Source organism: Capra hircus (genome assembly GCF_001704415.2).
Source record: "Capra hircus breed San Clemente chromosome X unlocalized genomic scaffold, ASM170441v1, whole genome shotgun sequence".
NCBI lineage: Eukaryota > Metazoa > Chordata > Mammalia > Artiodactyla > Bovidae > Capra > Capra hircus.
The window spans coordinates 23,263,830-23,287,044 of NW_017189516.1; the positions used below are offsets into that span (position 1 = coordinate 23,263,830).

At 39.7% G+C, this 23,215-nt stretch overlaps 1 protein-coding gene across 10 annotated transcripts in view; it reads right to left on the reverse strand.

The window, feature by feature from the left end:
• The window catches only part of HUWE1 (HECT, UBA and WWE domain containing 1, E3 ubiquitin protein ligase), a 159,844-nt gene that overhangs the window by 114,505 nt on the left and 22,124 nt on the right, over window positions 1-23,215 (reverse strand). For all 10 annotated transcript variants that reach the window (XM_018043737.1, XM_018043735.1, XM_018043736.1 and 7 more), the window contains one exon: window positions 4,894-4,962. In XM_018043737.1, coding sequence (XP_017899226.1) covers window positions 4,894-4,938 — 45 coding nt within the window. In that variant the 5' untranslated portion in view covers window positions 4,939-4,962. The remainder of the gene's footprint in view (window positions 1-4,893; window positions 4,963-23,215) is intronic.

Consider the following 23,215-nt stretch of genomic DNA (forward strand, 5'->3'; position numbering starts at 1 on the left):
CTTCAGAATTCCTGCTTGCAGCACAGACTTGGATTACTGGGATATTGAATGGTTTGCCTTGGAAACGAACAGAGATCACTCTGTCATCTTTCAGATTGCGTCCAAGTACTGCATTTCAGACTCTTTTGTTGACTTTGAGGGCTGCTCCATTTCTTCTAAGGGATTCTTGCCCACAGCAGTAGATACAATGGTCATCTGAATTAAATTCACCCAATCCAGTCCATTTTATTAGTTCACTGATTCCTACAATATCGATATTCCCTCTTGCCATCTCCTGTTTGAACACTTCCAATTTACCTTGATTCATGGACCTAACATTCCAGATTCCTATGCTATACTGTTCTTTATAGCATTGGACTTTACTTCCATCATCAGTCACATCAACAATTGGGCGTTGTTTTTGCTTTGGCACTGTCTCTTCATTCTTTCCGGAGTTATTTCTCCACTCTTCTCCAGTAGCATATTGGGCACCTACCAACTTGGGGAGTTCATCTTTCAGTGTCATTTCTTTTGCCTTTTCATAATTTTCATGGGGTTCTCACGGCAAGAATACTGTAGAGGTTTGCCATTCCCTTCTCCAGTGGACCACGTTTTATCAGAACTCTCCACCATAACCTGTCCATCTTGGGTGGCCATGGGCTTTAGAATTAAGGTAGTCGGTAAGCTACATCTCTGACTCTCTATATCCTCTTTCACAAAATAAACTAACACAACCTATTTATCTAGCAATGTTGTGAGATTTAAACTAGGGGCATTTTCAGCAGCCAAAACTGAACGTGGAACAACAGGGGCTCAAGGGCAAATTTTTTTTTAAAGCTAAGTCTGGTATCTTTCCTCTCTCTAAAATGAGCATTAAGAACTATCTCAATTTCTGTGAAAATTTAAGGCATTGAAAATTCTTGGCACAAAATCCTTCCACAAACCAGACGTGCACCTTTTCTTTCTTTCCTTTAAGTCATACAGGTTGAAGGAGAGGTATGAAGCAGTAGAAACAGGTAACTTAGGAGTGTGAACTACCTGCTCATGCAGTTAGTTCACTTGTGCCTTTTGGATCTACTTGAGCCTACTATCAATACCACTTCAATTTCTAATGGCCAAACTCTATCCCCCAGGTCTTAAGCTGTTATTCTCCTATTGGGGCTTGCCAGAGGCACCACATAGTGCCTTTGGCTGACACTAAGGTAGACACCTGGTTCTACTAGACCATAATGTCCATGGAGTAGGGCAGTTTACATCATAGCTTGAACCTTTTGCAGTCTTTTCTAGATCCAAACATTACTATCACCATAGAAGTTATCCAGTATATGGATCAAAATAGCATGCATAAACATGACATATGCTGCCTCCAAAATCTAAAGAGTCATGGCATACACTGTTTCTCTACCTTCATGGTATGTGGTACAAGGTGTGGAACTACGTCTCTCACTTGAGAAGGAAATCTTGACATTTCCCAGACTTCTGGTAGGCACTCAACCTTCAAAGGGCACTCTCTGGCACAGGTATGTCTAAGGCCTCCTAAGTGCTTGTGTTTTCTGGTCACAAGCCCCAGTTAGCATCAGTTCAGTCCAGTCCCTCAGTCATGTTCGACTCTCTGTAACCCCATGGACTGCAGCATGCCAGGCTTCCCTGTCCATTACCAACTTCTGGAGCTTGCTCAAACTCGTAGTCATAGAGTTGGTATTGCCATCCAACCATATCATCCTCTGTCATCCCCTTCTCCTGCCTTCAATCTTTCCCAGCATCAGAATCTTTATTTTAATGAGTCAGCCCTTCGCATCAGGTGGCCAAAGTACTGGAGCTTCAGCTTCAGTCCTCCCAGTGAATATTCAAGACTGATTTCCTTTAGGATTGACTGGGTTGATCTCCTTGAAGTCCAAGGGACTCTTAAGAGCTTTCTCCAACACCACAGTTCAAAAGTATCAATTCTTCAGCACTCAGTTTTCTTTATGGTCCAACTCTCACATCCATACATGACTACTGGAAAAACCATAGCTTTGAGTAGACGGACCTTTGTCTGCAAAGTAATGTTTCTGCATTTTTAATATGCTCTCTAAGTTTGTCATAGTTTTTTTCCAAGGAGTAAGCGTCTTTTAATTTCATGGCTGCAGTCACCATCTGGAGTGATTTTGGAGCCCAAGAAAATAAAGTCTGTCACTGTTTCCACTGTTTCCACATCTATTTGCAATGAAGTGATGGGACCAGATGCCATGATCTTCATTTTCTGAATGCTGAGTTTTAAGCCAGCTTTTTCACTCTCCTCTATCACCTTCATCAAAAGGTTCTTTAGCTCCTCTTCACTTTTTGCCATAAGGGTGGTATCATCTGCATATCTGAGGTTATTGATATTTCTCCCAGCAATCTTGATTCCAAGTTTGTATTTCATTCAGCCTGGAATTTCACACGATGTACTCTGCATATAAGTTAAATAAGCAGGGTGAGAATATACAGCCTTGATGCAGTCCTTTTCCAATTTGGAACCACTCTGTTGTTCCATGTCTGGTTCTAACTGGTGCTTCTTAGCCTGCATACAGATTTCTCAGGAGGCAGGTAAGGTGGTCTGGTATTCTTATCTCTTTAAGAATTTTCCATAGTTTGTTGTGATCCACACAGTCAAAGGCTCTGGCATAGTCAATAAAGCAGAAGTAGATGTTTTTCTGGAATTCACTGCTTTTTCTATGATCCAATGGATATTGGCAATTTGATCTCTGGTTCCTCTGCCTTCTCTAAATTGAGCTTGAACATCTGGACATTCTTGGTTCACGTACTGTTGAAGCCTAGCTTGGAGAATTTTGAGTATTACTTTGCTAGTGTGTGAAATGAGTGCAATTGTGTGGTAGTCTGAACATTCCTTGGCATTGCCTTTCTTTGGGATTGGAATGAAAACTGACCTTTTCCAGTCCTGTGGTCACTGCTGAGTTTTTCAAACTTGCTGGCATATTGAGTGTAGCACTTTAACAGCATCATCTTTTAGAATTTGAATTTATTATGCCAGTTAGTATAACAGCATCAATTTAACATACCAGAACAATGTTGTTTTATCAGGAGTATCAAGATCCCTATGGACCTTGGAGTTTACTAAATGCACCAGGGACAAAAGTAAATCTTTACCATCTTGTCCCTGCTACATAAATGTAAACAGACTGAGATTTTCCTTACTCATGGTAATGCAAAAGAAAGCACGTCAGTTCAATGGCTGCATACCAACTGCCACAGTATATACTGAGTTGCTCCAATAAAGATGTCAAATCTAGGGGGAAAAAAATCCTTCACACAGGAACTGATACATAAAGTGATCAATAAATGTGCAGCCACTATAGAGAACAGTATGGAGGTTCCTCAAAAAATTAAAAACAGAACTACTATACGATCCAGCAATTCCACTTCTGGGTATTCATCTAGAGAGTGAAAACATTAACTTGAAAGGATATATGAATCCCCATGTTTACTGCCACATGAACAGCCAAGATATGGAAATACCCTAAGTGTCCAATGATAGATGAATGGATAAAGATGTGGTACCTATATACAATGAAATACTATTCAGCCATATAAAGAAAGAAATCTTGTCATTTGTAACAATACGCATGAACCTTGAGGGCACTGAAATACGTCAGAGAAGGACAAAATACCATATGAGCTTACTTATATATATGGAATTTAAAAAACAAAAAAGCAAACAGCAAAAGAAACCCAAGCTCACAGATATAGAAAATAGACTGGTGGAAGAAATGTGTAGAGGGCCAAATAAATAAATGTTTTCCTTAAAAATAATACCTAGTATTGATCACAGTATGGGAAATTGGGCTTGCTGCCTGAGGAAAATAGGCATCTTCAGGCCTTAAAAATGTACATAGTCAATGATCTAAAAATTCCATTTCCAGTTTACCCTAAGTAACTTACTAATAGCTGTCAACTAACATGAATCAGGAATTTGCACATAAGCATGACTCCAAGAACAAATCAATAACAAAGTACTAGGTAAAAGATAAAGAATCTGAATTTGAATTTCTCTGATTATCTATAAGGCTGAATTATCATGGAAGTTTAAGGACATCATGCAAGTTTTCTTTTTGTTCTTCAGTTTTGAAAAAATTTGAGTATATAATTGTCAAAAATTCTTGATTTCAAAACATATCAAAAACCAAATGAAAAGGAAATAAACGGGTATGTAAAATATATATACTCAGTACATATGGCATTCAGTAAGAAACTGACATTTCAATGTCAAATACAAAATAAAACATGCAGATAACTGGCATAAGGCCAATAAATGTGAAAATATATGTATTAAGGCATGCAATTAGAACAGTGAAATATATTTTCTTCACTTATTAACAAAAATTTAAAAGATAACCTGCAATGCTGGAGCAGATGTGGGAAGACAACACTTCTCAAACTCATTAGTGTAAAACTGAAGGAAAGGGCAGGAGAACTGCCCATGTAATAATCTTTTAAGGACCGGAACAAATATCAATAGTGATACCCATGGGTGATACCTGCCAGGTAGTTCCAGTTTCTAAAAAACCAAGTGGCCTATAATTTAGAAAATGAACTGATTAATTATGTGCCCAATACTTTGCTGAAAACCTGCTTCACATCAAGTAGTGAGGAATTATCAAAGCTATTTTATAGCTGTGAAAACCAGGCGAGTTAATAAACTCTCAGACACAAAAATCTAGTAAAATTCAAACACACGTCTAATTCTAAAGCTTGTGCTCCTTGAACTACAGCATAAGAAGTCTACATGAATGTCAACAATGTTTCAAGACAAGTTGCTGTTTTACTACATTGTATATATATAAGTGATGATATGTTTGGAAGATCAGTATGAGTGAACTGACTGCAAAGAATTTTTTCCGAAATGAAAATAACAGGCAAACTTTGGATACTTACAGCCTCAGTAGGAGTCTTTTTCAGTTTAGTCCTGTCTACTTTCATGATTCCAATTTTTTGTTTTATGATCTGAAAAGGAAATTTCCCCAAAAGTGAGAACTTAACATTGCAAACTTGAGCTCTACATGCATGGACACAGAAAATACAGAATAAACAGAACATAAAATTCTTTAAGTAAAAGAGAATCATGATGCAAACCAACTCAGAGGCATAGATATGAGGTAGGGAGGGATAAAGAATCTCTCCAGACAAAGCTGACCCACATCCGTGTATAAGCTGGCCCACCAGCTTGTAATCAATCTAAGGTAAAATTAAAATGTCCCCTACCCCTCACTCACTCTCAAACTCATACTTGAAAATAAGAGTAAAAAGTTTTCTTAAACACACCTCAGGATGGAAAAAATTCACCATATCCTACAACTTTCTGGAAAACTTAGCAATCCCACTTCTGGGAACTTACCCAAAGAAAATCATGAAAGTGTATATAAATATTTAATCACAAGAATCCATACTGCATGACCATGTCTAACAGTGAATTAGAAAGATGCAAATACCCAGAATAGGGTTGGTTTAAAACGGAGCATTACACAGCTGTTAAAAACACTGCACAATTCTATTAACAGTAAACATGTTCACAGTGAAATAAGGCTATGAAACAGAAAGCAGTATAAACCCATGTCTAAAGAAAACAGCTCAGAAGGGTATGCATCCAAATGTTACCTTAATCTAACCAAATGGATTATGTATGTTTCTTTTATTTGTGTTTTTCTGTATTTTTTACTATTTTACAGTACAGTAAAATAAAGCAAGAAGACCAAAGGATATTTTTATCAACAAATGGTACTTGATCAAGTAGTAGCTATAGGCAAAAAGATGAACTCTGACCTCAACCTTGTATTTTAATATATTAAAATTAACTCAAAATGGGTCATGAGACAAGGATGTGTAGCAAAGGGAACTCCTGTGCACTATTGGTAGGAATGTAAACTGGCGCAGCCACTGTGGAAAACAGTATGGAGGTTCCTCAAAAAATTAAAAATACAATCCAGGAATTCCACTTTTGGATATTTATCCAAAGGCAATGAAAAAACTTGAAAAGATACTTTGTTATTATTGTTCAGTTGCTCAGTTGTGTCTGACTCTGTGACCCCATGGACTGCAGCACTCCAGGTCTCCCTGTCCCTCACCATCTCCTAAAGTTTACCCAAGTTTATGTCCATTGCACCGGTGATACCATCCAGCAAGCTCATCCTCTTACACCCTCTTCTCCTTGTGCCCTCAATCTTTCCCAGCATCAGGGACTTTTCCAATGATTCTGCTATTTGCATCAGGTGATCAAAATACTGGAGCTTCAACTTGGGCTTCTCTGGTGGCTCAGTAAAGAATTTACCTGCAATGTGGCAGACCTGGGTTCGATCTGTGGGTTGGGAAGATCCCCTGGAGAGGGGAATGGCTACCCACTCCAATATTCTGGCCTGGAGAATTCCATGGATAGAGGAGCCTGGCAGGCTACAGTCCATGGGGTCTCAAAGAGTTGGACACGACTGAGTGACTTAGCAGCAGCAGCAGAACGACTAACTTTTTAGCTTTAGCATCAGTCCTTCCAATGAGTATTCAGGGTTGATTTCCCTTAAGACAGACTGGTCTGACCTCCTTGCTGTCCAGGAATCTTCTCCAGTACCAGGAGTCTTTGACCTCAGAAGTTTTCTCCAGCACCACAGTTCAAAGGCATCAATTCTTTGGTGCTCTGCCTTCTTTACAGTTCAGCTCTCATAACCATACATGATCACTGGGAAGATCACAACCTGAACTATATGGACCTATGTTGGCAGAATAATGTCTCTGCTTTCCAACACACTGTCTAGGTTTGTCATAGCTTTCCTGCCAAGAAGTGACTGTCTTCTGATTTCATGACTGCAGTCACCATCCACAGTGATTTTTGAGCCCAAGAAGAGGAAATCTATTACTACTTCCACCTTTCCCCCTTCTATTTGCCATGAAGTAATGGGGATGGATGCCATGATCTTCGTTTTTTTAATATTTAGATTTAAGCCAGCTCTCTCTTCCTTCACCCTCATCAAGAGGCTCTTCCCTGTCATTAGAGTGGTATCATCTGCACATCTGAGGTTGTTGATGTTTCTCCTGTCTATCTTGATCCAGCTTGTAGCTCATCCAGTCTGGCATTTTTTATGATGTGCTCAGTGTATAGGTTAAATAAATAGGGTGACAGCAGATCGCCCTGTCATACTCCTTTCTCAATCCTGAACCAGTTGTTTCATATGGGGTTCTAACTGTTGCTTCTTGACCCACATACAGATTTCTCAGGAGACAGGTAAGATGATCTGGTTTCCCCATCTCTTTAAGACCTTCCCACAGTTTGTTATGATCCACACAAAGGCTTTAGCACAGCTGATAAAACATAGGTAGATGTTTTTCTGGTATTCCCCTGCTTTATGATCCAGTGGATGGATGTTGGATCAGAGACATATGCAACCCTATATTTACTGCAGCATTACTTTCCAATAGCTAAGACATGGAAGCAACCTAAGTGTCCACTGATGGATGAACAGTCTTACAAAAAAGATGAAAACCTTGTCATCTGTGATAACATGAATGAACCTTGAGGGCATTATGCTAAGTGAAATAGCCAGACATAAAAGATAAATTCTGTATGATTTCATTTTTGGGGGGAATCTCAAACAAACCCACAAAACCCGAAATACAAAATTTACAGATACACGAAATAGATTGGTGTCTGACAGAGGCAGGGGTTTGGGGCTGGGTGAAATAGGTGAAGATAGTCAAAAGGCACAAACTTCCAGTTATAAAACAAGCCTTGCAGATGTAATGAGCAGCATGATGACTGAAGTTAATATCGTACTGTATATTTAAAAGTTGCTAAGAGTATATCTTAAGGGTTCTCATCACAAGAAAAAAATTGTAACTATGCTGGTAGATGCTAACTAGACTTATTGTGATCATTTCACAATATATACAAATATGGAATCTTTATATTGAATATCAGAAACTAATATAATGTCAAACATCAATTACATCTCAAAAAATAAAAGATCATGTACTTAAATGTAAAACTTTAAAATCTACTGGGAGAGATATTTGTAAACCACATATACTATCTAGAATATATAAAGAATTCTCAAACTCAACAATAAAAAAACCCACCATTCTTCCAAAACAAGAGCACTGACTAAAACTCATGCAAATAAACAACTTACAATGATTTTACTGTTTTAAAAAATGTAGATGAAGTCGCTGGCAAATCTCCACACAACCTCACTTCAACTAAAGCTATTTTGACTTATTCTGTACCAGTCAAGGGTCTGGGTGGAAAACAATGGACTCTGGTGAACCAAAGTGAAAATATAATTTACTGGAAGGATAACTGATAGCTCATGCTACTGACAGGAAAGCTTAGAGAGCCACATCAGAAAACAGAAGGAGCCGAGGAAGCCAGACATCCTCAAACTACAGCCAAGGAACTGCCACAGACACAGCTCAGTTGGAAGTACCTATGCTGGAAGCCCAGAAGCAACTGCTGGCAGCAGTATGATTTCTAAATGGTCTCAAGTTATTTGCATCAGTGGCCCTAGATGCAAAGTCCCAAGAATGACCATCTAATTGGTGAAGCTGAGGTCTCATGCCTATGCTCTAGCTGTCAAGGTTCTGGGAGAGCAAGTGCATTCAGCTTTTTCAGTTTTGTTCAGGTTCGAAACTTTTTATAAACAAACAGATTCAGATGATAGGCACCAAAGTAAAAAAAATAAAACAAGCCAAAACAATTGATCAAGCACATGTCCTCCTAGATGCAATGTTAACCTGGCTTTTATAATTTTTTTTGCAAGAAATACCTATAGTCTAAAACAGAAATATCACTGCCTGTGAGACATCAATTAAGAAAATTCAAAAGTTTTTTGTCATTCCTAGTTATTCTAATAATGTGCTCATCTCATACGCTAGTAAAGAAATGCTTAAAATTCTCCAAGCCAGGCTTCAGCAATATGTGAACTGTGAACTTCCAGACGTTCAAGCTGGTTTTAGAAAAGGAAGAGGAACCAGAGATCAAATTGCCAACATCCGCTGGATCATGGAAAAAGCAAGAGAGTTCCAGAACAACATCTATTTCTGCTTTATTGACTATGCCAAAGCCTTTGACTGTGTGGATCACAATCAACTGTGGAAAATTCTGAAAGAGGTGGGAATACCAGACCCCCTGACCTGCCTCTTGAGAAACCTATATGCAGGTCAGAAAACAACAGTTAGAACTGGACATGGAACAACAGACTGGTTCCAAATAGGAGGAGTATGTCAAGGCTGTATACTGTCACCCAGCTTATTTAACTTATATACAGAGTACGTCATGAGAAACGCTGGGCTGGAGGAAGCACAAGCTGGAATCAAGACTGCTGGGACAAATATCAATAACCTCAGCTGGGAGGGATTGGGGGCAGGAGCAGAAGGGGACGACCCAGGATGAGATGGCTGGATGGCATCATGGACTCGATGGACGTGAGTCTGAGTGAACTCCTGGAGTTGATGATGGACAGGGAGGCCTGGCGTGCTGCGATTCATGGGGTTGCAAAGAGTCGGACACGACTGAGTGATTGAACTGAACTGATGCAGACGACACCACCCTTAAGGAAGAAAGTGAAGAAGAACTTAAGAGCCTCTTGATGAAAGTGAAAGGGGAGAGTGAAAAAGTTGGCTTAAAGCTCAACATTCAGAAAACGAAGATCGTGGCATCCGGTCCCATCACTTCATGGGAAATAGATGGCGAAACAGTAGTTGACTTTATTTTCCCGGGCTCCAAAATCACTGCAGATGGTGACTGCAGCCATGAAATTAAAAGACGCTTACTCCTTGGAAGAAAACTTATGACCAACCTACACAGCATATTCAAAAGCAGAGAAATGACTTTGCCGACTAAGGTCCGTCTAGTCAAGGCTAGTAGTCATGTATGGATGTGAGAGTTGGACTGTGAAGAAGGCTGAGCGCCAAAGAATTGATGCTTTTGAACTGTGGTGTTGGAGAAGACTCTTGAGAGTCCCTTAGACTGCAAGGAGATCCAACCAGTCCATCCTAAGGGAGATCAGTCCTGGGTGTTCATTGGAAGGACTGATGCTGAAGCTGAAACTGCAATACTTTGGCCACCTAATGTGAAGAGCTGACTCATTGAAAAGACCCTGATGCTGGGAAAGATTGAGGGCAGGAGGAGAAGGGGACGACAGAGGATGAGATGGTTCGACGGCATCACCGATTCTATGGACATGGGGCCCTGGCATGCTGCGGTTCACAGGGTGGTAAAGAGTTGGACACGACTGAGCGACTTAATTGAACTGAACTGAAGCTGGTTTCACAGTGGCAAGGGAGAATACTTTTTGAGTGCTTACTATAAGCCACACAATACTTAGGCTGGTATTTCCCAAAACATTTTAGAGCAACTTGTTCACAAAGACTAGGTTCTTGGGAAACCTGAAGCCTGGCGTGCTGCAGTCCATGGGGTTGCAAAGAGTTGGAAATGACTTAGCGACTGAACAACAAAAAATTTCTCTTCCTTTAGGACAGTCACATGGCTGACTGACATTACTAACAGTTCCAAGAAATCCTAGGTAATGGAAACTTATTCGGGCACAGAGCCATTCCCTGCTCCCCTCCCCCAGCTCGCATCTACTAGAAGTCTAATTTAAGAATTTCAAAGAATATACTTTGAGACATGCTGCACAGGAGATTAATAAAGTAGTCTTTAACACAACCCTCACCATTCAAGCCAAGTTCTGTCCCCAATTATAGATAGAAAACTGAGGCTCAGAGAAATTAAGTACCTTGCCTGTTTAGTGAATGTAGGCTCCAAGATCTAAACCCAGATCTTTCTGATTCCCAAGTTCATACTTCAATATTTGCTAGTTTCATTACAACAATAAATACCTGCACACGAAAATACCAATTTGTGACCAATTCTCCTACACTGTTGGATCCTATTGTTCAAAAAAACATTGTAAGACAGGAAGCTCAGTCACTTGGTGAAAAGCTATTATCAATCTCACTAATGATGGAACAATAACTGAAGAATGAGTTCTACCTAATGTTTAGAAATTAAACAAATGAAAATCTCATTACATTAAAAAACCTCTAACAAAAAGAAGCTAATTCTAAATAAATTCCTGGAAATGACCTATTGCTTTTGTTCAGTCAGACAAGAACTCTGTATACCAAGCAATCTCTATACATAAAAAATATTTCTTTCTAAACTTAGGTTAGAAAAATCAACTTGCAGAAAACTAATGAATTATTATGAACCACCACCATGGTAATGGTACCAATTATCTTTAAACTTAAATACTTCTATTTAATTAACCATTTTTTCACTTCTTCACCAACCCCCCCTCCCCCCACTGCCGCTGCCAGTTTCACTTATCTTTGAAGTTTGAATCTTGGTTTTGCAGGTTTTATATCAAGACAAGAGTGCATAATTAAAATACACCAAGCAAAGTCATTCTTTAAAGGATAACTCACTCTGTAGTAATCACCTCCAGTTTATCAATTTTAGAAAGACTTTCAATATTGAAATCAGCTTAAGGGCAGAGGACACCTGTAGTTCCAAACCTGGGTCAACAGCAGTTGAGTATATTGGTAGACTGGCCTTATTATTCAAAGTATGGTTGAAGGATCAGCGGCACGGAGATCACTTGGGAGTTATTAAAAATGCAAAATCTTAGGCCCCACCTAGACCTGAAGAATCGATCTATATTTTAAGATGATCTTCTAGTGATTCACATATTGAAGTTGAGAAGCACCAGATCATAATATAGGCTCCAAATCAGGAAACCCAGATTAGAATCCCTGCTATATTATGTACTATATAAGCATATGGACAAATCGTGTGATGTGCACTTCTGTTTCCTCACCTGTGAAATATGGATAACCAATCTCCCTACTTCCATACTCACTTTCATCCAATCCATTCTCCAGAGAACAGCAAAAGTAATCTTCTTGAAACATAAATCAGCTCAAGTTACCTTCCTTGTTTAAAACCTTACAACAGTTTCCCTAGAATTATTTCCAAATTCTAACCATGACCCAAAGAGCCCTGGCATGATTTGGCTCCTGGACCTCTCTCCAATCTCCTCTCTACACACATCAGTCTTTCTGTTTAGTTTCTGGACTATTCTGAATTCTTTCTGGCCTCTAGACCTTTACAGGTGCTGTTGCTACTGCTCCACACTCATTCTTCCCACAGCTACCTCTACTTCAGGATCTGACTTTAAATTAAGACCTAAAATGGCTTCCCAAGGCAATCCACCTAAAGCTGGTCTAACTGCTATTTTTTAATAACAGTGCTCTGCTTATTTCTCTCATAGAAAATATCAATTAATAACTGGTTTGAGTGCTCGCTTCAGCAGCACATATACTAATAACTGGTTTGACTGTCTCCAATGTTAATTTCTCAGCATCTCATACAGCATCCTTCATGTGGTAGGTATGCAAATATTTGTACAATTGAGTTCAGGAAAGAAGTATGCACTGAGAATAAAATCTCTGATTGCAAGCATATAGACAGAACTTGAAGCCATGGTTCTGGAGATGATCACTTACAGAGAAGGAAGAGACACAGAACTGAGTTCTTATTTGCTCTAACATTTAAAGGGAAGGCAAAAGCAGAGATAAATCTTTGACAAAGGAGGGAAGAATATACAATGGAGAAAAGACAATCTCTTTTAATAAGTAGTGCTGGGAAAACTGATCAACCACTTGTAAAAGAATGAAACTAAAACACTTTCTAACACCATACACAAAAATAAATTCAAAATGGATTAAAGATCTAAATGTAAGACCAGAAACTATAAAAAGACCAGAAACGATAAAACTCCTAGAGGAAAACATTGGCAGAATATTCTCTGACATAAATCACAGCAAGATCCTCTATGACCTACCTCCCAGAGTAGTGGAAATAAAACCAAAAATAAACAAATGAGACCTAATTAAACTTAAAAGCTTTTGCACAATGAAGGAAACTATAAGCAAGGTGAAAAGACAGCCTTCAGAATGGGAGAAAATAATAGCAAATGAAGCAACTGACAAAGAATTAATCTTAAAAATATACAAGCAGCTCCTGCAGCTCAATTCCAGAAAAATAAACGACCCAATCAAAAAATGGGCCAAAGAACTAAACAGACATTTCTCCAAAGACATACAGATGGCTAACAAACACATCAAAAGATGCTCAACATCACTCATTATCAGAGAAATGCAAATCAAAACCACAATGAGGTACCATCTCATGCCAGTCAGAATGGCTGCTATCAAAAAGTTTACAAACAACAAATGCTGGAGAGGGTATGGAGAAAAGGGAACCCTCTTCCACTGTTGGTGCGAATGCAAACTAGTACAGCCACTATGGAGAACAGTGTGGAGATTCCTTAAAAAAACTGGAAATAGTACTGCCATACGGCCCAGCAATCCCACTGCTGGGGATACACACTGAGGAAACCAGAATTGAAAGAAACACTTGTACCCCAATGTTCATCGCAGCACTGTTTATAATAGCCAGGCCATGGAAGCAATCTAGATGTCCATCGGCAGATGAATCGGTAAGTAAGCTGTGGTACAAATACACAATGGAATATTACTCAGCTATTAAAAAGAATGCATTTGAATCAGTTCTAATGAGGTGGATGAAACTGGAGCCTATTATACAGAGTGAAGTAAGTCAGAAAGAAAACACTAATACAGTATATTAACGCATGTAGATGGAATTTAGAAAGATGGTAATGATGACCCTATGTATGAGAGCAAAAGAGACACAGATGTAAAGAACAGACTTTTGGATGCTGTGGGACAAGGCGAGGGTAGGATGATTTGAGAGAATAGCACTGAAACATGTATATTATCATATGTGAAATAGATCACCAGTCCAGTACGATACATGAGACAGGGTGCTCAGGGCTGGTGCACCGGGATGACCCTGAGGGATGGGATGGGGAAGGAGGTGGGGGGGGGGGCGGTTCAGGATGGGGAACACATGTACACCCATGGCTGATTCATGTCAATGTACAGCAAAAACCACTACTATATTGTAAATTAATTAGCCTCCAATTAAAATAAATAAATAAATTTAAAACAAAAAAAATAATAAAGGGAAGGCAAAGGAGGAGAATCCAGCAAAGCAGAGGCTGGTGAGGTAGAAGCAAAACTAGTTCATCACGGTATCATGAAAGGCAAAAGATGGCACGTGGATCAAATGTCAAAACGAGGTATGTCCAGAAAAATGTTTGTTGAAATTGGCAATAGAGATAACTTGTCAAGCATTAGTTTCAGTAGGGTGGTTGGAAAGAAAGCCAGACTGGAATTAATCAATGAATCACTAGGAAGTGAGGCAATATAGATTACATGTGTAGAATACTTTTTTGAAAAGACTGTCTGTAAATGAAAGCAGAGAATTATGGGGGTCTCACTGAAAGAGTGTACGGGAGAGGGGAAGGAAATAATGGAAAGAAAATAAGAGAGTTGAGGGAAGGGGACTATTTAGCCTCTGTTTCACCTTATACAGTGAACATTTATTTGGGTTTTGAACAGCAGAAAGAACATTTATTTGGGTTTTGAACAGCAGAAACAGTATTAATCAGAACCGGAACAATCCTCTTCTTAATCTCTTAAAACTTGACTGAGTGTCCCTCCTATGTACTCACACTGTACCCTGTACCTATCACTTCCTGACATTAATGTGACTATATCTGTCACAGAGTGAGGAGGAAAACCAACCAACCAACCCTGGTAAAAGAGTATACAACATTATGAGTGGCTCCCTGTAGGTGGCAGGATAACACAGCTTTATTTATACTTTTCAGAGCCTCCAAATTTTCTATAATTACGCATCCACTTGTAATGAGAATTTTTCTTGTGTACAGTTTTTCTTAAGAGAGAAAAAGTGGCCCCTGAGGCAAAGGGCTGCATCAAATTAAGAAAAATATTATCTAAACAAATGCCTTGGATTGGCTGCTATCTTCTCTTGGAACTTCTTTTCCATACTTGTTGTTGTTTAATCCTGGCACACAGCAAGCACTCAATATTAATTTGGTTTATTATTGGTAGGTTAAGAAATGCTGCACACATGTATAGGAGTGTGGATTAATCAATGTCAGCCTACCCATGGGGATGTAAGCTCCATGAAGCTGTGAGCATATTTCCTGTTAGATTGTTTTGTTCACTGCTGTACACTTAGCTCTTATAGGAAATAAAAAATATTGGTTAATTAAATGAAAAACAGGAAGACAAAACAAAAGTCAGCCTAAAATTTCCACTGAAATCATGGAAAAGTACTATGGTGGTTTTTAAGCAATGCTTTAGATAATACTAAACTGTGATGTCCTATAAAGCAAAATACTTGATAATATTTTCCTTTTGCCTCTCTGTAGCCCCTGAAAGTAAATTCGGGTGAGAAATGCCCAGATCATTCATAGTGTCAGGAAATAGTAAGCTGAATCCTGAAACCCAGCCTGCTATTCACCATTTGATTAGAAGCAGAATCATCACATTACCTGACTTGCAAAAGGGAATACCAATTGATTACCAGGCTTTTTCATCCAGTTTAGTCTTGGATTATTTACATTCAGTTCAGTTCAGTCGCTCAGTCATGTCCAACTTTTTGTGACCCCATGAGTCGCAGCATGACAGGCCTCCCTGTTCATCACCAACTCCTAGAGTTCACTCAGACTCACGTCCATCGAGTCAGTGATGCCATCCAGCCATCTCATCCTCTGCCGTCCCCTTCTCCTTCTGCCCCCAATCCCTCCCAGCATCAGAGTCTTTTCCAATGAGTGAACTCTTCGCATGAGGTGGCCAAAGTACTGGAGTTTCAGCTTGAACATCATTCCTTCCAAAGTAATCCCAGGGCTGATCTTTAGAATGGATTGGTTGGATCTCCTTGCAGTCCAAGGGACTCTCAAGACTCCTCTTCAACACCACAGTTCAAAAGCATCAATTCTCCGGTGCTCAGCCTTCTTCACAGTCCAACTCTCAAGTCCATACATGACCACTGGAAAAATCATAGCCTTGACTAGACGGAACTTAGACGGCAAAGTAATGTCTCTGCTTTTGAATATGTTATCTAAGTTGGTTATAACTTTTCTTCCAAGGAGTAAGCGTCTTTTAATTTCATGGCTGCAGTCACCATCTGCAGTGATTTTGGAGCCACAAAAAAAAATAAAGTCTGACACTGTTTCCACTGTTTCCCCATCTATTTCCTATGAAGAGATGGGAACGGATGCCATGATCTTCGTTTTCTGAATGTTGAGATTTAAGCCAACTTTTTCACTCTCCACTTTCACTTTCATCAAGAGGCTTTTTAGCTCCTCTTCACTTTCTGCCATAAGGGTGGTGTCATCTGCATATCTGAGGTTATTGATATTTCTCCCAGCAATCTTGATTACAGATTGTGTTTCTTCCAGCCCAGCGTTTCTCATGATGTACTCTGCATCTAAGTTAAATAAGCAGGGTGACAATATACAGCCTTGATGTACTCCTTTTCCTATTTGGAACCAGTCTGTGGTTCCATGTCCAGTTCTAACTGTTGCTTCCTGACCTGCATACAGATTTCTCAAGAGGCAGGTCAGGTGGTCTGGTAGTGCCATCTCTCTCAGAATTTTCCAGTTTATTGTGATCCACACAGTCAAAGGCTTTGGCATAGTCAATAAAGCAGAAATAGATGTTTTTCTGGAACTCTCTTGCTTTTTGGATGATCCAGCAGATGTTGGCAATCTGATCTCTGGTTCCTCTGCCTTTTCTAAAACCAGCTTGAACATCAGGACGTTCACGGTTCACGTATTCTGAAGCCTGGCTTGGAGAATTTTGAGTGTTACTTTACTAGCATGAGATGAGTGCAATTGTGCAGTAGTCTGAGCATTCTTTGGCATTGCCTTTCTTTGGAATTGGAATGAAAACTGACCTTTTCCAGTCCTGTGGCCACTGTTGAGTTTTCCAAATTTGCTGGCATATTGAGTGCAGCACTTTCACAGCATCATTTTTTAGGATTTGAAGTAGCTCAACTAGAATTCCATCATCTCCACTAGCTTTGTTCGTAGTGATGCTTCCTAAGGCCCACTTGACTTTACATTCCAGGATGTCTGACTCTAGGTGAGTGATCACACCATCTTGATTATCCGGGTCGTGAAGATCTTTTTTGTACAGTTCTTCTGTGTATTCTTGCCACCTCTTCTTAATATCTTCTGCTTCTGTTAGGTCCATACCATTTCTGTCCTTTATTGAGCCCATCTTTGCATGCAATGTTCCCTTGGTATCTCTAATTTTCTTGAAGAGATTTCTAGTCTTTCCCATTCTGTTCTTTTCCTCTATTTCTTTGCACTGATCGCTGAGGAAGGCTTTCTTATCTCTTCTTGCTATTCTTTGGAACTCTGCATTCAGATGCTTATATCTTTCCTTTTAATACCCACTAAACAAATATTCTGAGAACTCATTTATCAGCCGTAATAAGATAATACTGACCTCCTATTATCTGTTATCTCTAATCCTTATAACAGTTTGGAGAAGAGGATCGTTTCTCGTTTACTGAGGTCAAGAGTAGCAATATACCTAATAAGTAGAAGCCAGATTCAAACCACATTTGCTCCACAAACCTACAGTGCACAAAATGTCAATATGCACACTTCACCCCCCTCAGTTCAGTTCAGTTGCTCAGTCGTGTTTGACTCTTTGCAACCCCATGAATCGCAGCATGCCAGGCCTCCCTGTCCATCACCAACTCCCAGAGTTCACTCAGACTCACGCCCATCGAGTCAGTGATGCCATCCAGCCATCTCATCCTCTGTCGTCCCCTTCTCCTCCTGCCCCCAATCCCTCCCAGCATGAGTCTTTTCCAATGAGTCAACTCTTCGCATGAGGTGGCCAAAGTACTGGAGTTTCAGCTCTAGCATCATTCCTTCCAAAGAAATCCCAGGGCTGATCTCCTTCAGAAATGGATTGGTTGGATCTCCTTGCAGTCCAAGGGACTCTCAAGACTCTTCTCCAACACCACAGTTCAAAAGCATCAATTCTTCGGCGCTCAGCCTTCTTCACAGTCCAACTCTCACGTCCATACGTGACCACTGGAAAAACCATAGCCTTGACTAGACGGACCTTATTCAGCAAAGTAATGTCTCTGCTTTTGAATATGCTATCTAGGTTGCTCATAAGTTTTCTTCCAAGGAGTAAGCGTCTTTTAATTTCATGGCTGCAGTCACCATCTGCAGTGATTTTGGAGCCTCCAAAAATAAAGTCTGGCACTGTTTCCCCATCTATTTCCCATGAAGTGATGGGACTGGATGCCACGATCTTCGTTTTCTGAATGTTGAGCTTTAAGCCAACTTTTTCACTCTCTCACTTTCACTTTCATCAAAAGGCTTTTTAGTTCCTCTTCACTTTTTTACTCCTATTGTTGGCCACATTAATCATGACCCTGAGGACTGTTGACCTATATTTTACTGACATTGACAGTAAGATGTAATAATAAAGAAATTAAGGTACAGCCTTTGCTCACTCAAGACAAAACTTGAAATTATGTGTAGAAATATTTCGACAGGGTCCCTCCCTCAAACTCTGAAAACGGTATAGCTCAGATATGCTTTCATGCTTGATCCTGGTGCTTTTCTACAGAAAAATACCTATTTCTGCTTCACGGACTATGTTAAAGCCTTTGACTGTGTGTATCACAGCAAACTGTGAAAAATTCTTAAAGAGATGGGAATACTAGACCATTTTACCTACCTCCTGAGAAACCTGTATGCAGGTTAAGAAGCAACAGTTAGAACCACACATTGAACAGCAGACTGGTTCCAAATTGGTAAAGGAGTACATCAAGGCTGTATATTGTCACCTTGCTTATTTAACTTTTATGCAGAGTACATCATGTGAAATGCCAGGCTGGATAAAGCACAAGCTGGAATCAAGATTACCAGGAGAAATATCAATAACCTCAGATATGCAGATGACACCAGCCTTATGGCAGAAAGTGAAGAGGAACTAAAAAGCCTCTTGATGAAGGTGAAAGAGGAGAGTGAAAAAGCTGGCTTAAAACTCAACATTCAAACAATGAAGATCATGGCATCTGGTCCCATCCCTTCATGGCAAATAGATGGGGAAACAATGGAAACAGTGACAGAGTTTATTTTGGGGGGGTTCCAAAATCACTGCAGTTAAGAAATTAAAAGACACTTGCTCTGTGGAAGAAAAGCTATGACCAACCTAGACAGCATATTAAAAAAGCAGAGACATTACTCTGCCGACAAAGGTCCATCTAATCAAAGCTATGGTTTTTCCAGTAGTCATGTATGGATGTGAGAGTTGGACCATAAAGAAAGCTGAGCGCCAAAGAATTGATCCTTTTGAACTGTGGTGTTGGAGAAGACTCTAGAGAGTCTCTTCGACTGCAAGGAGATCAAACCAGTCAATCCTAAAGGAAATCAGTCCTGAATATTTATTGGAAGGACTGATGTTGAAGCTGAAGCTCCAATACGTTGGCCACCTGATGCAAAGGGCAGACTCATTAGAATAAAGATTCTGATGTTGGGAAAGATCGAACGCAGGAGCAGGGGATGACAGAGGATGGGCCAGTTGGCTGTCATCACTGACTCGATGGACATGAGTTTGAGTAAGCTCTGGGAATTGGTGATGGAGAGGGAAGCCTGGCGTGCTGCAGTCAATGGTGTTGAAAAGAAGTTGGACACGATGAGCAACTGAACTGATACTCAAGATAAGGACAGGGATACCAAGAAGGAGGAACCTGACACCTCCAATGTTGACTTTGGAGATGAGAATAATGTCTGAGAAGGCATCCCCTAAACATCCTCTACCTTAATAGTCCTGGGAAGGTACAGATCCAAGAGTTATCCTTCTGGTGATAGTCCTAATTACTCAGAAAAAGATAAACTGGCATCAAAAGTATTTAGGCAAGAAAATAGGGTCTGCCAAAGTAGTAATTCAGTTTTGCCAGTAGAGAGGAAGTAGCAGCATGCCAAGGAGCCCTCCCTTCCTAGCATTCCTAGAGGGAAAAAAAGCAAAACAGCACCGCCTGAATAAAAGTTATGCTTATTAAGGAGGAAAGGAGGAGACTCAGTCTCCCATTCCCTTCCTTACTTGTGGCTGATTTTGGTACAGAAGATCAATTATAATGACGACTGATTATCCCCTATCTCATCACATTCAAAGATGGAAGTACTTTTTCAGCCTGTCCTACCTTTAATAAAAAATTAGGACATCAGCCTTTATACTAATACTCTCTACTGAATTGTTAACAACTTAAAACACACAAAAGCCTGCCACTATCTAATAGATGAACTTCACCCAGAGGAACCAGAGGCAGCATTCAGTGAATTCAGGAAAAGACATCCATCAGAAGTCAAAGCTAATTTAAAAATATCTTAAAATCTGTAGTTCTCAACCCTAGCTGTGCAATATCTACTGACACTTATTTAGTAAAACTAAAAATGTCTGCCCATATACATAATCTGACTCAACAAATATGATGTAGGAACTTTGTTTTTCAAGCTTTGTACACAATCTGGCCACATAGCCAGATTTAAGAGCCCTTTATTCACTTTGTTATATATTATTAATTATGCTTTTCTAATCTGTAATTCACTTAGGAATTTGCTTTTAAAATAATAGGGAGCAGGATACAAATAAGTACAGTCATGTACTGACAACTGTTGAAGCTCAGTATCAGGTACATGGGGATTTAATACTATTTTGAAACTTTTGTATATGTTTGAAAATCCCATAAATCAGAAATATTTTAAATTAAGACTTTATCCTGCTAGATCCTCCCATTCCATCCTCCAGATTGCTCCCAGGGCAATCTTCCTCAAACTCAAAATCTACCTACATCATGAAGTGTAAACTCCTTACCTGACTAGTATCTAAGACCTCTAGGACCCTGCTTACCTCTTATCAGGGCCATGACATTACATAATATTCCTCTTGGCTCCCCACATGCTTTAACCATGTCAAGTTTTTACAGTTTGGCCACTATTCAAGACTTTTGATACCTTGACTCAAATTGTTCTCTCTGCTAAAATGGCTGCTCCCTACGTATACTCCTAAAGCTTAGCTTAAATGTCACCTTCTTTGTCAAGCCTTTTCAGATATCCCCTTCCCCAGAGTAAAACTAATTAATCTCCTTTGTGTCCCCATTGTATCCTGCACATACCCTCAATCAACACACCTCTATTTACATGCCAGTTTCCCCACTAGGGTTGGGCTTCCCTGGTGGCTCAGTGGTAAAGAATCCACCTGCCAATGCAGGAGACATGTGTTCAATCCCTAGGTCGGGAAGATCTCCTGGAGAAAGAAATGGCAACCCACTCCAGTATTCTTGCCTGGGACATCCCATAGATAAGAGAATCCTGGTGGGCTACTGTCCATGGAGTCACAAAAGAGTCAGACACGACTTAACTAATCAACAGCAAATTGTGGAACAGACTTCCCCACTAGAGTGAGTTTTGCATCAGTGGGACTTTGTGTATTCATTTTTGCATTCCTGTTGCCAGCATAGGACCTGTCACTTAGTAGATTAATAAACAAATGAATGACTACCCAGTAAATGTTAAATGAAGCTTAAAAAATTCAAATCATTTTAAACTCTTTTTGTGACATTTGCAACTAAGATAACTAATTTATACAACTCAATGAGTTGGCTCTTCACATCAGGTGGCGAAGTATTGGAGCTTTGGCTTCAGCATCAGTCCTTCCAATGAAAATTCAGGGTTGATTCTCTTTAGAATTGACTGGTTTGATCTCCTTGCTGTCCAAAGGACTCTCAAGAGTCTTCTCCAGCACCACAATTCGAAAGCATCAATTCTTCGGTGCTCAGCCTTCTTGATGGTCCAATTCTCATATATCTCCATGACTACTAGAAGAACCACAGCTTTGACTAGATGAACCTTTGTCAGCAAAGTGATGTCTCTGCTTTTCAATACACTGTCTAGGTTTGTCACAGTTATTCTTCAAAGGAGCATGCGTCTTCTTAAAATTTTGTGGCTGCAGTCAAGGTTCACAGTGATTTTGGAGCCCATGAAAATAAAATCTGTCACTGTTTCCACTTTTTCCCCATTTATTTGCCATGACATAATAAGACCAGATGCCATGATCTTCATTTTTTAAATGTTGAGTTTTAAGCCAGCTTTTTCACTCTTCTCTTTCACCTTTATCAAGAGGCTCTTTAGTTCCTCTTCACATTCTGCCAAGAGTATCAGCTGCATATCTGAGGTTGACATTTCTCCCGGCAATCTTGATTCCAGCTTTTGCTTCATCCAGCCTGGCATTTTGCATGATGTACGCTGCATAGAAGTTAAATAAGCAGGGTAATAACATACAGCCTTGAAGTACTCCTCTCCCAATTCTGAACCAGTCTGTTGTTCCATGTCTGGTTCTAACATGCTTCTTGACCTAATACAGGTTTCTCAGGAGGCAGGTAAGGTGGTCCAGAATTTTTAACTCTTTAAGAATTTTCCACAGTTTGTTGTGATGGTCAATGAAACAGATATTTTTTTGGAATTTCTTTGCTTTTGCTATGACCCAACGGATGTTGACAATTTGACCTCTGTTTCCTCTGCCTTTTCTAAATCCAGATTATACATCTGGAAGTTCTCAGTTCATGTACTGCTCAGTCTAGCTTGAAGGATTTTGAGCATTACCTTGCTAACATGTGACATGAGTGCAATTGTGCAGTAGTTTGAACATTCTTTGGCATTACCTTTCTTTTGGATTAGAATGAAAAATGACCTTTTCCAGTCCTGTAGCCACTGTTGAATCTTCCAAATTTGATGCAGCACTTTAACAGCATCATCTTTTAGGATTTTAAATAGCTCAGTTGGAACTCCATCACCTCCACTAGCTTTGTTCATCGGAATGCTTCCTAAGGCCCACTTGACTTCACACTCTAGGATGTCTGGCTCTAGGGGAGTGATCACACCACTGTGATTATCCTGGTCATTAATAACTTTTTTGTATAGTTCTTCTGTGTATTCTTTCCACCTCTTCTTAGTCTCTTCAGTTTCTGTCAGGTCCTTACCATTTCTGTCCTTTACTGTACCCATCTTTCCATGAAATGTTCCATTGGTATCTCCAATATCCTTGAAGAAAGCTCTAGTCTTTCCCATTCTATTGTTTTCTTCTATTTCTTTGCATTGTTCATTTAAGAAGGTCTTCTTATTTCTCCTTGCTATTCTCTGAAACTCTGAATTCAGGTGCGTATATGTTTCCCTTTCTCCTTTGCTTTTCACTTCTCTCCTCAGATATCTGTAAGGCCTTCTCAGAC